Source organism: Esox lucius, chromosome 13 (assembly GCF_011004845.1).
Source record: "Esox lucius isolate fEsoLuc1 chromosome 13, fEsoLuc1.pri, whole genome shotgun sequence".
In the NCBI taxonomy this organism is placed as follows: Eukaryota; Metazoa; Chordata; class Actinopteri; order Esociformes; family Esocidae; genus Esox; species Esox lucius.
This window is the reverse complement of record NC_047581.1, coordinates 29,372,795-29,394,511: the sequence shown is the minus strand read 5'-3', so window position 1 is coordinate 29,394,511 and position 21,717 is coordinate 29,372,795. Positions and strand designations below refer to the sequence as shown.

Sequence of the window (21,717 nt, the reverse complement as noted above, 5' to 3'; positions counted from 1 at the left end):
AACAAAAGGCAAACATGTTGCTAATCTAACGTTTTGCTCTTGAAAGCTGAATTCCAGTCAAAGCAGAACCCTTTTGATGTTCTCCCTAACACAAAACAGACTGCATTTTCGTTTCTTCTCCCAGGAGGCAAAAGAAGACTAAGAAACACTGTACTGTTCCGTTTCGTTACAGTGACAGAGATGTGTCCCAAATGCTACCCTGCTTCCTATATAGTGCCCTATTGTCCACATCCCACGGCCTGCTATACGTAATCAGTTCCTGACAAGACAGTTCTCCATGTCAGCTTGGAGCATCAAAACAGTAACATGTTAGATTAGATTAGATTCAACTTTATTGTCACAGAACAACAACGAAATACCGTACAAAATGTTGGTTAGTGGCCCAGTACTCAAACCATCTGCTGTCCCTCATCTCCCCTCATCTCCCCTCCTTATCTCCCCTCCTTGTCTCCCCTCCTCATCTCCCCTCCATATCTCCCCTCATCTCCCCTCCTTATCTCCCCTCATCTCCCCTCCTTATCTCCCCTCCTTGTCTCCCCTCCTCATCTCCCCTCCATATCTCCCCTCATCTCCCCTCCATATCTCCCCTCATCTCCCCTCCATATCTCCCCTCCCCTCCATATCTCCCCTCATCTCACCTCCATATCTCCCCTCCATATTTCCCCTCCTCATCTCCCCTCCATATCTCTCCCTATCTCCCCTCATCTCCCCTCCATATCTCTCCTTATCTCCCCTCCATATCTCTCCTTATGTCCCCTCCATATCTCTCTGCATCTCCCCTCCTTATCTCCTCCCCTCATCTCCCCTCCTTATCTCCCCTCCTTGTCTCCCCTCCTCATCTCCCCTCCTTATCTCCCCTCCATATCTCTCCTTCCTCTTCCCTCTCTCTCTCCTTCCTCTCCCCTCTATATTTTTCCCTCCTCTCCATCTCTCTCTTCCCTCTCCTCTCTGCTCCATCAGTCTGCCCCAGCTCTGAAACCTAAATCCTCTCCCACTGACCCTTCAAAGGCCTTTAACAGGTTTATAAACAAAGCGGAACAGTTCAAGGGTCAGGCCACATCATTCAGTCACACATTGAACACACATACAACACTGGTCTAAACCCTAATTAGTGCATATTAAAATGAACCTATTCAGTCAGAACTTAGCATAGCTGCATATTTACAAGTGATCAGAGAATCTTTGTTAATTACTTTTTGAGAGCAGAGGCTTCTTCCCATCCTGACCTCCCATGTATAGGCCGAGTTCATGTAGTCTCTTTCTAACAGTTAACTCAGAAACTGTGAGAAATTGGTTGTGGTAAGAGAAGGCTGCAGATCCCTTCATGTTAACCTGGGGTTTCTATAGACTTCTTTGCGCATCTTTCAATCAGCTCTAGGGCTGAATTTGGTGGGACAAACTGTCTTATGTAGATTTCTAGTGGTCTTGACATTTCCCCATTCGTAGATTATTCATCTGACAGTGGGATTTTGTATTTTTAATAGTTTTGTAACCCCTCTCAGACACATAATCATCAATAATCTTTCGTCTGAGGGCAGGTCTTCAATAATCACTGACCTTTCTTATGTGCATTGGTCTTTTGATCTTGGCATTTTATATTACCACACACCCATATAGTTAAGACCAAACCACACCAAGTTCTAATATTTATGAAATGCTGGACCCTCCCAAGTTATTCTTTAATGATGTTTTAATAATTTGCACCTGTTTTGTGTAACTTGTAAGTGGGGTTTCATTCACCACTGAATGTGGTAAGAATTAGCTCAGAAATCCATGTGTCCAAATACATTCAAAACACAACTTTTCAGCGGGTGTACTTCCTTTTCTACATGACTGTACCTCCCTGGTGTGTTATTTAGTATAAAATCAGAGCTGACTGAAGGTTAGGGGTTAGGATTGGTAATCAACTGGGTCATGTTTTGATCAGCAGAGAGAAATTCCTTATACTGTCTAAATCATGTGTTCCACAATCAGAAATCTCCCAGGATCATCACCGATTTTGTACAAAATTAAGTCATTGAGTGCAATGAGTTCAATGAGGCAGAAGGTGGATGATATACACATCAGAATTTCAAATTCCAATGCATTGATCCAGAAAATTTGACAAATAACCATATTTCAAAGAGGATGGACATGACTGCATTTGTCTAAGGATCCCAAATATTGATGAAGTCCAGCTTTTGCAGTAGGCTTCATATGTTCAGATGCATAAATCCAAGCCCTTTACAAATATTATACCTAAGCAACCAGTTATTACAAACCGGACCACTAAATACCAAACCACAATTTACATAATGAGAATACATAGTAACAGGAAATTAATTAGCAACATTAGCCCTGTTTCTCCTACAGATACATGTTATGGGCATTTGTGTGAATCATGATGCAATAAGCACAGGGAGATTAAATGTTAAGGTAAATGGACTTGGGAACCTATCTGCTTTGCATCATTGCAGTGATCTGGATATATTGTCTGAAATCAGCTTAGATCCTTGTCAAGACTGAGTCGTCCGCAAATGGAATGTCAACAGGATTGCTGGGATTTTTTAACCATGAGCCATGCAGATTTTAACCCAGATCAACTCACAGTAGATTTTACCCTGCAGTCTATTTAACTAACTAAACAACCTAATCAGGATACCTTACTGCTAGACTACTGGCAGTGTCAAACTATACTAATCAAAGGCCAGTGAAGGGACTGGTACATTTTCTAAACAGAGACTGATCATTGTTCTAAACTGAGACTGGTCATCGTTCTAAACAGAGACCAGTCGTTGTTCTAAACATAGACTGATCAGTGTTCCAAACAGAGACTGGTCAGTGTTTTTGCATACCCTCAGAATGGGGCCTGGGCCAGGGGATCAACCCTGGAGCAATTAGGGTTAACTGCCTTGCTCAAGGGCATAACAACAGATTTTTTTTTACCTTGAAAGTTTGAAGATTCAACCTAGCGATCATTTGGTTTATGGCCTATTACTCTAACAACTAGGCTACCAACACGTTCATCTCTGAAACTCCTGTCTGTGTGTATGTGTGTGTGTGTATGTGCATGTGTGTGTGTGTGTGTGTGTGTGCATAATAGAGACAAATATAAACATCAATATAAATCCAAATATATCTATGACTCATTTTGTTCGTCCAATCAGCAATTCTACCGCTGGGTCCTCGGTCATTGGCTAATGTTACAATACAAGTGTTTATTATGACTACCAGTGCGTCAGCTGTCACCGACCACAACACATGGCAACAGAATGAGTGGAACGTGCAGCCTGTACGCCAACCCCCGATCAGTGGGCACACACACACAACGTTAACACAGAGCCTCCACCCAGGTGGGCTGTCCCCAGCCGTCAGACAGAGCCTCCACCCTAGTGGGCTGTCCCCAGCCGTCAGACAGAGCCTCCACCCTGGTGGGCTGTCCCCAGTCATCAGGCAGAGCCTCCACCCTGGTGGGCTGTCCCCAGCCGTCAGACAGAGCCTCCACCCTGGTGGGCTGTCCCCAGTCATCAGGCAGAGCCTCCACCCTGGTGGGCTGTCCCCAGCCGTCAGACAGAGCCTCCACCCTGGTGGGCTGTACCCAGCCGTCAGACAGAGCCTCCACCCTGGTGGGCTGTACCCAGCCTTCAGACAGAGCCTCCACCCTGGACAGAGCCAATGAAATCCCAACTATATGCAACCATGTCTCGAGGTTGCAGTGCGTTTAAACATTATTATTTTTTGATTGTGATATTGTTTAAAATGAATTGAAAAATTTCACAAACTTTAAAGTCTAAAAATGAATGTACCATTGAAAGCAGCTGGCAAGTGTTCTTGTTATTTGATCATGCAGCCCCCCTAGAACCTAAGGAACAGTCAAAGAGAAACAGACAGGCCGAACTGTTATCCTAAAAGATAACTCACACATATGTAATTTGGCACATTAATGTAATCTTATCCAGAGCAACTCACAGTAGTGTATATGTTCATCCTGTCCCCTGTGGGAATTAAACCCATAACCATGCCACTACAAGTGCCATAATGTTATCAAGTAAGCTACACAGGAGCCAATGGGAACGCAACAAGAAGTGAGGCTATTCCCTCGAATACGCCATGAAAGAACAATAAGGTCAGGGAAAATTCCTCAATAAAAAACCCATGAGCCAGAAGGAACGGGTGGAAGTGAATTCTGAATGAAAGTTCCTGTTTCCTTCCGGCAGGAGGGGGTGTGTAATACATAACAGGCTCAGTGACCTGCCCCATCCGTTCTGCGCATCCTCCAGCCTGGGACAAGGAATGGCTGTTAAATATTAACCCGCTTAGCTGCTGTTTGAAAGGAGACGGGGCTCGTCTGAATGCCTGTGGCACAGTGGAGAGGTAGTGGCTCTCAGGGAGACTTAGACCAAGCCAGTGCACAGGACTGATTCAAACCCTGGCGGGGAACCATTTGTCAGGTCTATCATTTTCCATGTAGACATAGACCTAGATCTCTCTCTCTCACACACACACGCCCATGCACACACACACACTTCCTCTCCTCCACTTCCTTCCTCACTTCCTCTCCTCCTCAAATAGAAAGATAAATTCAAATATTGCAGTTTTTTCCTATTTTGTGGTGTGGAGGAGGTTTTGGATTTTCCCTGTTAGGACATGTGATATCTCTGTTGGTAAAGGATCTAGCCTGTTAAAATATAAGTGATATCTCTGTTGGTAAAGGATCTAGCCTGTTAAAATATAGGTGATATCTCTGTTGGTAAAGGATCTAGCCTGTTAAAATATAGGTGATATCTCTGTTGGTAAAGGATCTAGCCTGTTAAAATATAGGTGATATCTCTGTAAATAAAGGATCTAACCTGTTAAAATAGAGGCAATATCTCTGTTGGTAAAGGATCTAACCTGTTCAGATAAAGGTGATCTCTCTGTTGGTAAAGGATGTAAGCTGTTCAGATAAAGGTGATCTCTCTGTTGGTAAAGGATCTAACCTGTTCAGATAAAGGTGATATCTCTGTTGGTAAAGGATCTAACCTGTTCAGATAAAGGTGATCTCTCTGTTGGTAAAGGATCTAACCTGTTCAGATAAAGGTGATCTCTCTGTTGGTAAAGGATGTAACCTGTTCAGATAAAGGTGATCTCTCTGTTGGTAAAGGATGTAACCTGTTCAGATAAAGGTGATATATTTATAGGTGAAATAGATGGATCCTCCCTGCTAAAAACCAATAAAGACCTGAGATTCTTAGAAGTAAATTAGTGCTCACACACAAAAAAACACATACACATACACTCAAACACACTCACACAAAGAATCACACACACACTTTGATCCATATTAACCCTGACTATCCCGTGTAAAGGCCAGGCGTTCCAGACAAACAGACCTGAGATCATCCGCACTGCCTGTCAGCTCCTAATATGAGGAGATGAAACAGAAGCAGGGGCTCTGCCCTGTCAACAGGAGATGAGAAAACAGGAGGGCAGAGGAGTGGATGGGGAGAGGAAACTGGGGGGGAGGCAATTTCAGATCTCCTGTAGGCCATGGTGGATGTGCTCTTCCCCAACCAGACCTGAGTAACACTCCAGAGACAGCCTTGACCCAAACAGAGACAATGCTTTTTTACTTTCCTTCCCCATCTCTCTCCTCTCTCTATTCCCTCTCTCTCTCACCCTCTCACATACATAAACATACACTCACCTAAAGGATTATTAGGAACACCATACTAATACTGTGTTTGACCCCCTTTCGCCTTCAGAACTGCCTTAATTCTACGTGACATTGATTCAACAAGGTGCTGAAAGCATTCTTTAGAAATGTTGGCCCATATTGATAGGATAGCATCTTGCAGTTGATGGAGATTTGTGGGATGCACATCCAGGGCACAAAGCTCCCGTTCCACCACATCCCAAAGATGCTCTATTGGGTTGAGATCTGGTGACTGTGGGGGCCATTTCAGTACAGTGAACTCATTGTCATGTTCAAGAAACCAATTTGAAATGATTCGAGCTTTGTGACATGGTGCATTATCCTGCTGGAAGTAGCCATCAGAGGATGGGTACATGGTGGTCATAAAGGGATGGACATGGTCAGAAACAATGCTCAGGTAGGCCGTGGCATTTAAACAATGCCCAATTGGCACTAAGGGGCCTAAAGTGTGCCAAGAAAACATCCCCCACACCATTACACCACCACCACCAGCCTGCACAGTGGTAACAAGGCATGATGGATCCATGTTCTCATTCTTTTTACGCCAAATTCTGACTCTACCATCTGAATGTCTCAACAGAAATCGAGACTCATCAGACCAGGCAACATTCTTCCAGTCTTCAACTGTCCAATTTTGGTGAGCTTGTGCAAATTGTAGCCTCTTTTTCCTATTTGTAGTGGAGATGAGTGGTACCCTGTGGGGTCTTCCACTGTTGTAGCCCATCCGCCTCAAGGTTGTGCGTGTTGTGGCTTCACAAATGCTTTGCTGCATACCTTGGTTGTAACGAGTGGTTATTTCAGTCAAAGTTGCTCTTCTATCACTTTGAATCAGTCGGCCCATTCTCCTCTGACCTCTAGCACCAACAACCATGCCACGCTCAAAATTGCTTACATCACCTTTCTTTCCCATTCTGACATTCAGTTTGGAGTTCAGGAGATTGTCTTGACCAGGACCACACCCCTAAATGCACTGAAGCAACTGCCATGTGATTTGTTGATAAGATAATTGCATTAAAGAGAAATTGAACAGGTGTTCCTAATAATCCTTTAGGTGAGTGTATATATACAGGTGCTGGTCATGAAATTTGAATATCATCAAAAAGTTGATTTATTTCAGTAATTCCATTCAAAAAGTGAAACTTGTATATTACACACAGACTGATATATTTCAAATGTTTATTTCTTTTAATTGTGATGATTATAACTGACAACTAATGAAAATCCCAAATTCAGTATCTCGGAAAATTTGAATATTACTTAAGATCAATACAAAAATTTTTTTTTTGGAAATGTTGGACAACTGGAAAGTATGAACATGAAAAGTATGAGCATGTACAGCACTCAATACTTAGTTGGGCCTCCTTTTGCCTAAATTACTGCAGCAAAGGGGCGTGGCATGGAGTCGATCAGTCTGTGGCACTGCTCAGGTGTTATGAGAGCCCAGGTTGCTCTGATAGTGGCCTTCAGCTCTTCTGCATTGTTGGGTCTAGCGTATCGCATCTTCATCTTCACAATACCCCATAGATTTTCTATAGGGTTAAGGTCAGGCGAGTTTACTGGCCAATAAAGAACAGGGATACCATGGTCCTTAAACCAGGTACTGGTAGCTTTGGCACTGTGTGCAGGTGCCAAGTCCTGTTGGAAAATGAAATCTGCATCTCCATAAAGTTGGTCAGCAGCAGGAAGCATGAAGTGCTCTAAAACTTCCTGGTAGACAGTTGCGTTGACCTTGGACCTCAGAAAACACAGTGGACCAACACCAGCAGATGACATGGCACCCCAAACCATCACTGACTGTGGAAACTTTACACTGGCCTTCAAGCAACTTGGATTCTGTGCCTCTCCTCTCTTCCTCTAGATTCTGGGACCTTGATTTCCAAAGAAATGCAAAACTTACTTTCGTCAGAGAACATAACTCAGCAGCAGTCCAGTCCTTTTTGTCTTTAGCCCAGGCGAGACGCTTCTGATGCTGTGTCTTGTTCAGGAGTGGCTTGACACGGAATGCGACAACTGAAACCCATGTCTTGCATAAGTCTGTGCGTGGGGGTTCTTGAAGCACTGACTCCAGCTGCAGTCCACTCTTTATGAATCTTCCCCACATTTTTGAAGGGGTTTTGTTTCACAATCCTCTCCAGGGTGCGGTATCCCTATTGCTTGTACACTTTTTTCTATCACATCTTTTCCTACCCTTCGCCTCTCTATTAATGTGCTTGGACACAGAGCTCTGTGAAAAGCCAGCCTCTTTAGCTATGACCTTTTGTGTCTTGCCCTCGTTGTGCAAAGTGTCAATGGTCGTCTTTTGGACAGCTATCAAGTCAGCAGTCTTCCCCATGATTGTGTTGCCTACAGAACTAGACTGAGAAACCATTTAAAGGCCTTTGCAGGTGTTTTGGATTAATTAGCTGATTAGAGTGTGGCACTAGGTGATTTCAATATTGAACCTTTCCACAATATTCTAATTCTCTGAGATACTGAATTTGGGGTTTTCATTAGTTGTCAGTTATAATCATCAAAATGTAAAGAAATAAACACTTGAAATATATCAGTCTGTGTGGAATGAATGTATACGTTATGCAAGTTTCACTTTTTGAATGGAATAACTGAAATAATTAAACTTTTTGAGGAAATTCAAATTTTATGACCAGCACCTGTACATTCATACAGTACCAGTGAATAAATACTTATGACTGGTAACATACTGTATATATAACTGTATATATGTCCTCCTGTTTGGCTCCCTGTCATCCTCATTTGTCTGACCATATTTGTTTTGGCCTCATTGGTGGTCTCTCTCACTCTTCTAAGTGTTGTGTTTTTGTTATTTTGGGGAGGGGGGCGTGTTATGACAGTGGGGGGCATGTTATGACAAGGGGGGGGGGCTTGTTATGACGGGGGGGCTTGCTTTGACGTTGTCTCTCCCAGACAGCCTAGATACACAGGACACCTGTCATGTGACCAGTGGCCACAAATTACCCCTCTGGAGGAGGGAGGAGTATCTGTCGGTTTTAGATGTATCACCCTGTTTAATGCTTCCACTCTCGTTCCTCACCTCCAGTGTCGTGATCAGTTCTCATGAAATCTCAAACATTCAGAAATGTTATGGTCAAAACAGATGTATTCAGTCCATCAGACTCCTTTCCTTTCTTCACTTCTCTCCTTTCCTATCTTCTCCTCTCTCCTTTCCTATCTTCTCTCCTTTCCTATCTTCTCTTCTCTCCTTTCCTGGTATTATCATGGTGTTGTGATGGTGTTATCATGGTGTTGTGATGGTGTTATCATGGTGTTGTGATAATCTTATCATGGTTTTGTGATGGTATTATCATGGTGTTGTGATGGTGTTATCATGGTGTTGTGATACTTTAGTCATGGTGTTGTGATGGTATTATCATGGTGTTGTGATGGTGATATCAAGGTGTTGTGATGGTATTATCATGGTGTTGTGAAGGTGTTATCATTGGTGTTGTCATAATCTTGTCATGGTGCTGTGATGGTATTATCAAGGTGTTATCATGGTGTTATCATGGTGTTGTGATAATACTATGGTGTTGTGATGGTGTTATCATGGTGTTGTGATAATAATATCATGGTGTTGTGATAATATTATTATGGTGTTATGATGGTATTATCATGGTGCTGTGATGGTGTTATCCTGGTGTTGTGATAATATTATTATGGTTTTGTGATGGTATTATTATGGTGTTGTGATTGTATTACCATGGTGTTGTGATAGTGTCCTGTTGTTGTAATAGTGTTGTGATGGTCTTATCATGGTGTTAGATTACATTTACATTTTAGTCATTTATCAGATGCTCTTATCCACAGCGACTTACAATAAGTGCATTCTTCTTAAGGTATCCTGGAAAATCTGCAATAGGCTTCTGGAATTTTACTTCCTTATGACTAAAGTTGGGAATAAACACACTGTCACTGTAGCTGCCATTCTTAGTAAAATTATTTTTTTAACATTACCTCCGAGTTCCTTAACATTCAAGATGGCATTTGGAAACGGCACTGCTTTAATACAGAAGCCTGAAACAAGAGAGAGGAGAGAGAGACATACAGGGTCAGACTAATTAGTAATCATTTTTACTATTTACTGTGAAAAGCAATATGTCATATTTAGTGTAAATACATTATGGTAAACACACTCAGGTGATTCGAGGAAAACAGTGTTTTTTAGACCCAACTGGATGACATTTTTGTAACTGGCACCAGGTCAGTGGAAATCCAATACATTTCTAGAAGGGTCTGGAATTAAAAGTATTAAGCGTCTGGTGTGTGGTCTTCCTTATGAAAATCCCTTGAAAATAATGTTTTGTTAAGAATTCCAAGAATGTTCCAACACAATGTTCCAACACAATGTTTAGCAAGTCATTTCAAAACCACAAACACATTGATTTAACAACATAAAACAGTTTTTGCCATAATTTCACCGGGGTTAGCACAACAGAGAAGGGTGGTTTGGCTTGTGCATTTTGTGTTGTTGCTAATAGCCGGTCGTTACCGGGAAAGATAGTAATGCCCCGACTAAACCAAAGAAAGAAAAGTGAATACAAAATATATTTCAAATGATTTATCTTGGAAGCCTTCTCCATACATCCTGCCAAGCTTTCACACATGGGAGGGGGAGTGGCTGTAGGAGGGCTGAGCTGTGTGCTCTTGATTATCAACAGCTCAAACCACATGGCCCTAAACCCTCAATGCAACGCTCAACATTGCTGAGAAGATCCTTCGTCATGAATACTCTCCCAGGAAATTGACAGTACCAGTGTTGTACAAGAGAGGCTAATACTGTCGGTCTGTCTGTCCGCCTGCTCGTCCGTCTCCTATACTGTCTGTCTGCTATTCTGTCTGTCTGTCGGTGCGTCTGTCTGTCTGTCTGCTAGTCTGTCTGTCTGTCTGCCAGCCTGCTAGTCTGTCTGCTAGTCCGCCTGTCTGCCTGTGTTTCTGTCTGTCTGTCTGTCCGCCGGTCTGTCTGTCTGTCTTCCAGGAGTCTATAGCTCCTGGAAGACAGTCCTATATGACAACTTCATTTTATCCCTCTCTTCAGAAGGGCAGCCAGGACGACTCCCCGCGCAGGTAATTAATGGCTTTATTGTAGGTGCTAACGACCCAACAGAACAGGTGTGTATTCCCTTTCCACACCAGCAGTAGTCAGCACACCGGGGATGTCTTTCTGTTTAGCCGTGCGCTTTGATGATGAGGTGTCGCTGAGTGACGAACATGTAGGCTCTCTGGGAAACACACTGGTCTGTTGGCACAGCGAGGAGAGAAACACAGCCCTCTCCCAGAGGGTCAGGAGCACTGAAGAGGACAGAGGGGAGATGCAGGAATAGGAGAACGGAGTAGTAGTGAGGAGAGGGATGGGAACAGTGGATGACGAGGGCAAGGAGGCGATGGACATTCCAGGAGCCTTTTTTACTTTCCTTAAAAGACAGGGCTTTCTGTCCATTTCTCCCTATTGGTTCAGGTGAAGAACGCAATGCCTCCCTTATGAGGAAGAGAGGGAGGATTTACCTGTTGTCGGACTGATGCCGTCGCTGGATTCATTACATAGCCGTTCCAAAAGGCTGCTCTTCCCAGCGCCACTCAGCCCGATGCAGACGAGATCATACTCTGTTCTGGGTGGGGGGGGTCCTTTACAGCACAGCGCCCGGAAACACTAAACACATACACACATACATGCGCACACATGTAACAGGCTCTTTATTACTGTAACAGGCTCTGACTTTACATAATAAACTGACTCACTGTAACACTAGAGGACCATCTTTATTACTGTAACAGGCTCTGACTTTACAGAATAAACTGACTCACTGTCACACTAAAGGACCATCATTATTACTGTAACAGGCTCAGACTTTAAATAATAAACTGACTCACTGTCACACTAAAGGACCATCATTATTACTGTAACAGGCTCAGACTTTAAATAATAAACTGACTCACTGTCACACTAAAGGAACATCTGTATTACTGTAGCTTTACATTAGGCCATGGCAGGGTAGGGGACTATTCCATTTCACTGTGCTTTCTGAAGGGATGTCCTTCACTCTGGACAAACCTGACAGTATATATATATATATATATATATATATAAAACGTGCAGCTCATGAATCCCTATATTTGATTGAAAATAGTACAAAGACAACATATCAAAAGTTTTCTTGAAATGTCATTGTTTTTGTAAAAACACATTTCAGAAAAGGTGGGACAAGGGCATGTTTACCAATGTAATGATCAAAGCCTAATGGGATCTGGGATCCAGTCCTTGTTTTGGTATGTCCTAATTTGGCCCTGTCTTCCTATCCTCCCCCCCGGGCTCTATTCATCAGTTTGTACTCACCTGTGTCCTGTTTGCTAATTTTTTCCTGTGTATTTAGTGCAGTCTGTTCCTCCAAGACCCTGTCGGTAATTGCTTGTTCGTAGACAAAGTTGGTTTGTACGTTACTTATGTTGTTACCTCTTTGAGAGTCTCTGTGCCTCCGGCAACTACTTCCTACCCTACACATCTGTAAAAACCACTCTGTGGCATCACCTCTTCTTTTAATAATACTCTGTAAGCATTTGGGAACTGAGGAGACCAAATGTTGTAGTTCTGAAATTTTTCATTTCATATTGTACCACATTTCGTCAATAGGGGACAGGTCTGGACTGCAGGCAGGCCAGTTTAGCACCCGGACTCTTACTATGGAGCCATGTTGTTGAAATATGTGCAGAATGTGTTTTGGCATTGTCAAATAATCAAGGCCTTCCCTGAAAAAGGTCTGGACGGCAGTATATGTTGCTCTAAAACCTGTATATATTATTCAGCATTAATGTTGCCTTCACAGATGTGCAAGTCACCCATACCATGTGCACTAATACACCCCCATACCATCACAGATGCTGGCTTTTGAACTGTGGGCTGATTACAAGCCGGATGGTTCCGGATGGTTCTCCTCTTTAGCCTGGAAGACACGGCATACATGATTACCTAAAAAAATCTTCGCCAGACCACAGGACAGTTTTCCACTTCGCCTCAGTCCATCCAAAATGAGCTCGGGCCCAGAGAAGGCACTGGTATATCGGGATATTGTTTATGTATGTTGTTTCCTTTGCTTGGTAGTTTTAACTTGCATTTGTGGATGCAGCAACATACTGTGTTCACAGACAATGGTTTTGGGAAGTGTTCCTGGGCCCATGCAGTGATGTCCACTACAGAATCATCTCTGTTTTTAATGCAGTGTCACCTGAGGGCCCAAAGATCACGGCCATCCAATATTGGTTTTCGGCCTTGTCCCTTGCGTACAGAGATTACTCCAAATTCTCTGAATCTTTTAATGATATTGTGTACCATAGATTATGAGATCCCCAAACTCTGTTATTCATGAATTGTGGCACTATTTACTTATGCAGTCTTTAACAGTGAAGAACTCCTCCCATCCTCATTTCTGACACGCCCATCCTCTCTGGAATGACCTTTTAATACCCACTCATGTTACCGGCCGTTGCCAATGGACCTAATTAGTTCCGTGAAGTTCCACCAGGTTTAGTTTTTTAGTATTACACAATGTTTCCAGTCTTTTGGTGCCACCATCCCAGCTTTTTTGAAACATGTTGCTGACATCAAATTCAAAGTGAGCATGTATTTCCCAAGAAACAATAGAATTTCTGAGTTTGAACATTTGATATGTTGTCTTTGTACTATTTTCTGTTATATTCTCTGAATATAGGGTTTACATTTTTTTCACATCATTGCATTCTGTTTTTCTTTACGTTTTACACAGCGTCCCAACATCATTGGAAACAGGGCTGTGCATCTAGAAAATTGAAACACTAGAAAGAGCAAATAAATAAATATTGTTGAAGTGTACTTCAGAGCTTGCCTTTCTTTTATTGGCACCAGTTCAAAAACGTTGCTGCTGTTATGAAAGTTCATCAATGATGAGTCATCATATTCATTTTAAACATTGTTCTTGGAACACTGTACATGTTTTGCCGCTTGGAGTATATTTGATGAGCTGTTGCCTGATAACTTCTTCTTACAGATGAAAATATGATTCGTACACACAAAGCTTTATTATATAAGCCAGAAGGTCTTTGTGGTAATCAACACAGTGTGTTTGCATCTGAACACTGAAATCTTCCTGAAACGGAAAAGAGAGACATTAAACACAGTGCCTGATGAAACGGATGAAAACCAAATAAAAGCAATTGTAATGCATGGTTCTCCCTCGCACATACTCACAGTGATGAGAATTCAAGATTCCCTTCAAGGTTACCCGCTTGCATAGTGCAGAGATAACCATGGCCAACAAGAAGCTAACAAAAGTAAGGACCCCATCAGGAGAGCGATATAACTGCATTTTTAAGGTATTTTACATATCATAGAACACTGTAAAGGCCATTATGAAGAAGTGGAGTCAAGCGGGCACTACCAGTACACTGCAAAGATCAGAATGTTTCTCCAAAATTCCTTCCAAAATATTTGATTTGTGCAAAGGTAACATAACTCAGCACCCAAAGTCCACAGTCTTCTATCAAGCCACAAGCTATGGGGCTGCTTCTCTTCAGGAGGGACATGGGCTCTGGTCAGAATAGAGGGTACAATAAACAGCTACAAATATCAACATATTTTGGCACAAACCCTGCTGCCCTCTGCCAGAAAGCTTTAGTTGAAGAAGTTCAACTGTTAGCACAACAATGATCCATAGAGCACAGCCAAAAGCTACCAAAGAAGATCAATGTACTGGAATGGCCCAGTCAGAGGCCAGACCTCAATATTATAGAAAATATGTGGACTGACCTAAAAGGCTGTGGAAGATCCCCTCACAATTTAAACTCTTCTGCAAAGGAGAGTGGGACAAAATGGCAAAATCTTGGTTACAAGATCGACTCAAACCAATGCAAACAGAGAAAAATAATTCTCTGAAAAATAATACAAAAAATCACTCTCTGAGAAAATCAACCATTTAAATTTAACCTAAATACCTTTAGTTACAAAATCTTACTAAAGGTGTGAGACCAAAGGTCTTATATGATTTCAGACTTTACATAAACATTTACGGTCACAAATCGCAGGGTGTCTGTTTCCGGAAAATGAAGGGTGACGATTTCTGCGAAAAGCCCAGCTACAATCACTGACTGGGTAACCAAGAGACTAATAAGCACATCAGCAATCTCTGCCAACTCCTCTGGTTGAGAAAGTACACCTGGGACTTCCTGTGGCTTTGCGCAACATATGATAGGATATGAACACACCATGTAGTACCATGAAACTAATACTACACACACACACAGACACGCACGTACACACACTCACATACACAGACGCACGCACACACACACACACACACACACACACACACACACATAGACAGATACACAGACACACGTAGACAGACAGACACACATAGACAGACACACACACACAGGCTGGACGGTCAGCTTCTGTTCCTTCTTGTTTAAGGCTTTGATGTACGGTACAGCCTTCTGGCAATGGGGGAAAACCTTGCCAATGCCTCTCTCTAAACGGTATAGCAGTCAGCCCAACTCTGTGCTGGATAATTGATGGGCTGCCTCTTAATAGATTGGGAGACGGCTTTGTCCCCAGTGGCTCCCCGTCTTCTGTGGGCCCAGGTCTACAGCAGGGCACTACCCAGGGAACAGGGTGTCATTTGGGACGTGCGGGTTTCCCCTGAAAGGCCCGGCGAGACGTTACCTCACTGTTGTGGGGACCCAGGAGAGGTGTGTGTGTGTGTGTGTGTGTGCGTGCTACTATAATACTATACTTGTGAGGCCCAGACATCTTCACTATAATTGGCATGGTAAATCATGACTGGTGAGGATATTTTGCCGCTCTTCACTTATGATTTGCTTTTTTAGGTTTGGAGTTAAGGTTAGGTTTATAATGGGGTTTTGGGGGTTGAGTTGAGGGTAATGGTTAGGGTTATAATGGGGCTTTGGGGGTTGAGTTGAGGGTAATGGTTAGGGTTATAATGGGGCTTTGGGGGTTGAGTTGAGGGTAATGGTTAGGGTTATAATGGGGCTTTGGGGGTTGAGTTGAGGGTAATGGTTAGGGTTATAATGGGGCTTTGGGGGTTGAGTTGAGGGTAATGGTTAGGGTTATAATGGGGTTTTAGGGGTTGAGTTGAGGGTAATGGTTAGGGTTATAATGGGGCTTTAGGGGTTGAGGATAATGGTTAGGTTTATAATGGGGTTTTAGGGGTTGAGTTGGTTAGGGTTAGGATGAGTGCACGTACTCTTTGAGTGTTTGGATATGATTCTCAAGTCATGAGGGTTTGGACATGAATCTCCGGTCATGAGGGTTTGGATGTGAGTCACTAGATATGAGTCTCTGAATATGACTGCTTGAATATGAGTGTCTGAATATTAATGTTTGGACATGAAGCTTAATCTTACTTGAGGTTAAATTTAGGTTTAAGTTTAGGCATTAGATGTTAGGTTTGGAGTAACAGGTAGATGTGTTATACACACAGCTCACAGTCAGAACACAACTGTAACACAGATATAACACAAATATAACAGTCATAATAGAGTCGTAGCACAGAGATGACACATTATTGACACTATCATAACACAAGCATAACAAATTCAAAGCACTGTCATAACACAGTCATAACAGAGCCATAACACAATCGAAACAATGTCTTACCACAGTCATAATAGAGCATAACACAGACATAACACAGTCATAACAGAGCCATAACACAATCGAAACAATGTCTTACCACAGTCATAATAGAGCATAACACAGGCATAACACAATCATAACAGCGCCATAACACAGGCATAACACAGGCATAACACAGGCATAACACAGGCTAAACACCCACCCTGTGCCAACGGGCTGGTGTAACGTGACATCATCAGCTGTTCCTACGCCAACCAGATTACCCCCTCAGGGGACACAAGTTGTTGTTTTGTTTTCCTGCCATAGCTGTATCATGACAACCCAACACACACACAAACAGACACACGCGCGCGCACACACACCCACAGAGACACACGTGCACACACACACACATGCATGCTCACGCGCAGACAGGAACACACGAACACACACACACACTGCTCCAGAATGTTGTTCATCAGAGTTAATGAAGGGCGATATGGTAGGTGAGTAAATTTAAGATTGTTGCTCCAGGTCCTGAGGTAGCAATTTCATTGGTAGATGAAGGCAAGTGTTTGCCAGTGAACACACACCCCGGGTCCATGGTCCCCTAACCTTGCAGAGCCTGGTCAAATGTGACGCAGCAGGGAGAAGGGTGGCATTTGGAATGCAGACTGTGACAATGTTTGAACTGACTGATGAAACACAAGATTTGTAGCACTATTAAAACCCTGACTGACGTAGACAGCCCCCCCAAGGCGCACACACACACACACACAATGTTGTCGTAATGTAGGTTGGGTTCCTTTACTGTACAACATCTCGATCTGTCTGTCTGTCTGTTTAACTATTTGATTGCCTATCTGTCTATCTGTCTGTCTGTTTGTTTCTCCGTCCAGCCATCAGTGTTCCTGTCTGTCTGTCAGTCAGTCTATCTGTCTGTTTTTTTCTATCTGTCTAACTATCTATCTGTGTCTGTTTCATCTATCTGTTTAACTATTTATCTATCTATCTGTCTGTCTGTTTCTTCTATCTGTCTAACTATCTATCTGTCTGTCTGTTTCTTCTATATGTCTAACTATCTATCTGTCTGTCTGTTTCTTCTATCTGTCTAACTATCTATCTGTCTGTCTATATGTGTGTTGGTGCCCTGGTCCTCAGAAACCCGTCGTCTATCAGAAGTTGATCAAATCAACCCAGCGCTGTGGCTTTTAGGAGTCTGGGCTGACTTAGGTGTGGCACTGAGTGAAGCGACAGCACCCCCTAGCTTTCCAAGCAGACATTGACATCTCTTCATTAGCTGGAAGCCCTGAAAAGCCCTAGCGTAGACATTTATTTCACTGTATATCTAGAAAACCCAAGGTGACAGGCCAGCTTGTTACATATGAACACTGAGACAGAACGTTTCCAGACAGCAGAAGCCGCTGGACAAAATTACAAAAGACAACCAGGATAACCTCCATACACTCCTGTGCCCCAGGTCCAACATGGTGGCTGTGACCCGGGGTCTGAAAGGAGGGCAGATCAAAGAGCCAAAGGGGCAGCCTTGGAAAAACATTTGTGCTGAGAATGAACGGGGTGTCTGTCAGGAGGGGCAAGTCCCACTGGGGTCGGGACGATCGGGTTACCCTCCCCCCTACTCCCATCACCCCCAACCCTATGTTCACCCTCCTCCCTTCACCCCAGCTCCTCTTCACCTCTCCACTTCCCCACCTCCTTTTTACCTCTCCTTGCCCCTTCTCCTCTTAACCTAAAAAGGAGCAGACAGGACAATATACCGCCCCTGGCCCCTCCTCCATCACCCCACAAAAACTTCAGCTTCATCACAGGAGATTAAGCAAACTGTGACACAGCCACTGTTCTAGACAGGGTACTTTGGTTCCTTCACCACTGTTCTAGACAGGGTACCTTGGTTCCTTCACCATTGTTCTAGACAGGGTACCTTGGTTCCTTCACCACTGTTCTAGACAGGGTACCTTGGTTCCTTCACCATTGTTCTAGACAGGGTACCTTGGTTCCTTCACCACTGTTCTAGACAGGGTACCTTGGTTCCTTCACCATTGTTCTAGACAGGGTACCTTGGTTCCTTTACCACTGTTCTAGACAGGGTACCTTGGTTTCTTCACCATTGTTCTAGACAGGGTACCTTGGTTCCTTCACCGCTGTTCTAGACAGGGTACCTTGGTTCCTTCACCATTATTCTAGACAGGGTACCTTGGTTCCTTCACCATTGTTTTAGATAGGGGTACCTTGGTTTCTTCACCATTATTCTAGACAGGGTTCCTTGGTTCCTTCATCATTATTCTAGACAGGGTACCTTGGTTCCTTCACCATTGTTTTAGATAGGGGTTCCTTGGTTCCTTCAGCTGCCAGCCTGACTGTAGGATCTCTACCTCCCCTAGACCCAGACCATTCAAACCTCCTCCTCCACCCCTCAGACCTCCACACTTCCAAAATCCTACTACGCCCCTCAAACTTGCTCCCCCACCCTCAAATCTCCTGTACCCCTTACACATTGTAACGGCCTCCTAAACGGTCCTGCGCACATGTGAGTGTTTTTGTGTCAGTCCATGCCTGCCTGTGTTTTGCGTGTGTCTGTGCATGTTGCATGTGTGCATGTAAGTGTGCATACACATGTGTGAGCCTGTGTGTGTGCATGTGTCTTTGTATGTGTGTGTATGTTTGTGTTTATGTGTTTGTGTCTTAGTTGTAACAGTGAGTATGGGTCATCTCTGAAACTCCTGTCTGTGTGTGTGTGTGTTTGTGTGCATGTGTGCACGTGTGTGCAGGCATGTGTGTGCGTATGTACGTGCATATGTGCATGCGTGTAGTGTGTGTCTGTGTGTGCATGTGTCTGTGTGTGTGCGTGTGTCTGTGTGTGTGTGTGTGTGTGTGTGTGTGCACGTGTGTGGGTGTGTGTGCACGTGTGTGGGTGTAGGTCAGCTGTGCTTTAAATCTCAGTGGCAGTGTCAGGAATGCTGGAACATTACTATAAACCTGGCCAATACTAATTTGACCAGATCTGTCTATCTGTGTGTGTCTGTCTGAATGTCTGTCTGTCTGAGTGTGTGTGTGTCTGTGTGTGTCTGACTGTCTGAGTGTGTGTGTGTGTGTCCTGTCTGTGTTCGTGTGTGTCTGTCTGTGGGTGTCTGTGTGTGTGTGTGTGTGTGTGTGTGTCAGCATGCTGGGGGGAGGGTCCAGTCTAGACAGCTCTATTGAGGAGTCCTACTACTGCTCTAGCTGGGCCATTGTCTGTGTTCCCAGTACCATCTGGAGACGGACAGCCTCGGCCTGGCCACTCACACACACCACAAACTGGGCCAATTGGAACTGTCAAGGATCTCGGCTCCACCCACTTTTAAACTTGCAGCACTGCATGTATTTTGTATAGTGCATGGTTTAAACAGCCACAGAGTCAAATTAGCCGTCTGGTTGAGGTCAGGGTTAGGCTTAAAATGACCTATCTGTTTAAGGTTAGTGTTAGGCTTAGCTAAGCTGTCTTGAAAAGTTTAGGTTTAGGTATAACTTTAGCTGTCTGGTTAAGGTTAGGTTAAGTATAACATGGTTAAGTTTAGGTATAACATTAGCGGTCTGGTTAAGGTTAGTTATAACATGATTTGGTTAAGGATAGATATAAGACTAGCTATCTGGTTAAGGATAAGGTTAGATATAGGACTAGCTGTCTGGTTAAGGATAGGTTTAGATATAAGACTAGCTGTCTGGTTAAGGATAGGTTTAGATATAAGACTAGCTGTCTGGTTAAGGATAGGTTTAGATATAAGACTAGCTGTCTGGTTTAGGATAGGTTTAGATATATGACTAGCTGTCTGATTAAAGATACCATACATTTTAGAAATGGATAGGGCAGGGAATACTGGTCATAATGATTATTTAGTCTACAGTAATTACAAGGAGAGGAGACAGCCTTGGACCAAGTAGAGGAGACGGCCTTGGACCAAGTAGAGGAGACGGCATTGGACCAGGGAGAAGAGACAGCCTTGGATCAGGGAGAGGACACAGTCTTGGACCAGGGAGATGAGGAGGCCTTGGACCAGGGAGATGTGACAGCCTTGGACCAGGGAGATGAGACAGCCTTGGATCACGGAGAGGAGACAGCCTTGGACCAGGGAGAGGAGACAACCATCTCCTCTCCATGGTCCAAGACCGTCTCCTCACCCTGGTCCAAGACCGTCTCCTCAACCTGGTCCAAGACCGTCTCCTCACCCTGGTCCAAGGCCGTCTCCTCTCCCCTCCCAAGAAGACCAGACCTCACAACGTGAACTGCATGATCGGCAAGGCCCTGCTCTCCACAAAGGTTCTCCTCTTCACTGACTGTGTCTGTTGACAAGGCAGAGAGAAGGAGAGTTCATCCAAGGAGAACCGGGGAGTGATCCAAGAGTGTAGCTTCCTGCCAGCATCACCACGGGCAGAACCTCCTCTCCACACTGCTCAGGGGGGTCAACAACGCCCTCTCCCGGAAGCCCAACTCTAACTCATTGTCTCTTTCTCCCTCAACTCTCATTGGTTGTTCTTTCCTAGCGTTAATCTGAGTGCCTTAAATCTCGATGAAGACACACACACACACACACACACAGCTTACACACATGCATAACTCACATAACATAATCTTCTGATGTTATCAATTAACTCAACAGAAATACAAAGGAAACATGGGTAGTCTCACTATCGAGTGATGAGAAGTGTTGTTTTCAATATGATGTGGGCAGGGTTGGGTAGGTTACATTTTAAATGTAATCCATTACAGTTACAAGTTACCTGTCCACATTTGTAATCAGTACCGTAACTTTTTGATTTCTCAAACTCAGTAACTTAATCCGATTACTTTGAATTACTTTTAGATTACTTTAGTATTAAGAGGCATTAGAAAACAAATAGGAATAGCCTATAACCAATTGAACACATTTTGAGGGATCAATCAATGTTAGAGTTTACATAGCTGACCAAAAATGGAATTTGGATATACTTGCGTACATTAAATCTGCAGTAGTCTGATGTTTTGCTCCACAACCACAAATGTTGTCAAAACATTGCAAAAGCCCCAGGCACGGAAAAGCACATTTGCACATTTTACCCGCGTGAACGTAACCTGTGATTTTTAGGGCCACCAGCGATGGATTTTCAAAACGCAAATGAAATAAATACATTTGTTATTATAGACCTGCACTCTTAGCTTAAATTCAATGTGGTCAGCAGCCAATGATAACCACACATTTCTGAGATGCAAAGCAAAAGCAGGACCACATGGCCTACCTGTATGGACGGAGTTGATGTTGCTGCGTCAAATGCAAATCATCAATCTTTGGCAAAGTGCTTCCCAACACATGTTCTCCTCAAATTTCTTTATAAATTCCTTATAATGTTTTATCTTGAAGGTAGCACCATGTTACAGCTATAAAACAAATAGTTG

General features: G+C 43.5%; 1 protein-coding gene across 2 annotated transcripts in view; it reads right to left on the bottom strand.

The window, feature by feature from the left end:
* The window catches only part of arl15a (ADP-ribosylation factor-like 15a), a 90,916-nt gene that overhangs the window by 51,675 nt on the left and 17,524 nt on the right, over positions 1-21,717 (bottom strand). For both annotated transcript variants that reach the window (XM_010876971.5, XM_010876972.5), the window contains exons 2-3: positions 11,192-11,336; positions 9,644-9,703 (exon numbers count right to left, since the gene is read on the bottom strand). In XM_010876971.5, the coding sequence (XP_010875273.2) occupies positions 9,644-9,703; positions 11,192-11,336 (205 nt within the window). The remainder of the gene's footprint in view (positions 1-9,643; positions 9,704-11,191; positions 11,337-21,717) is intronic.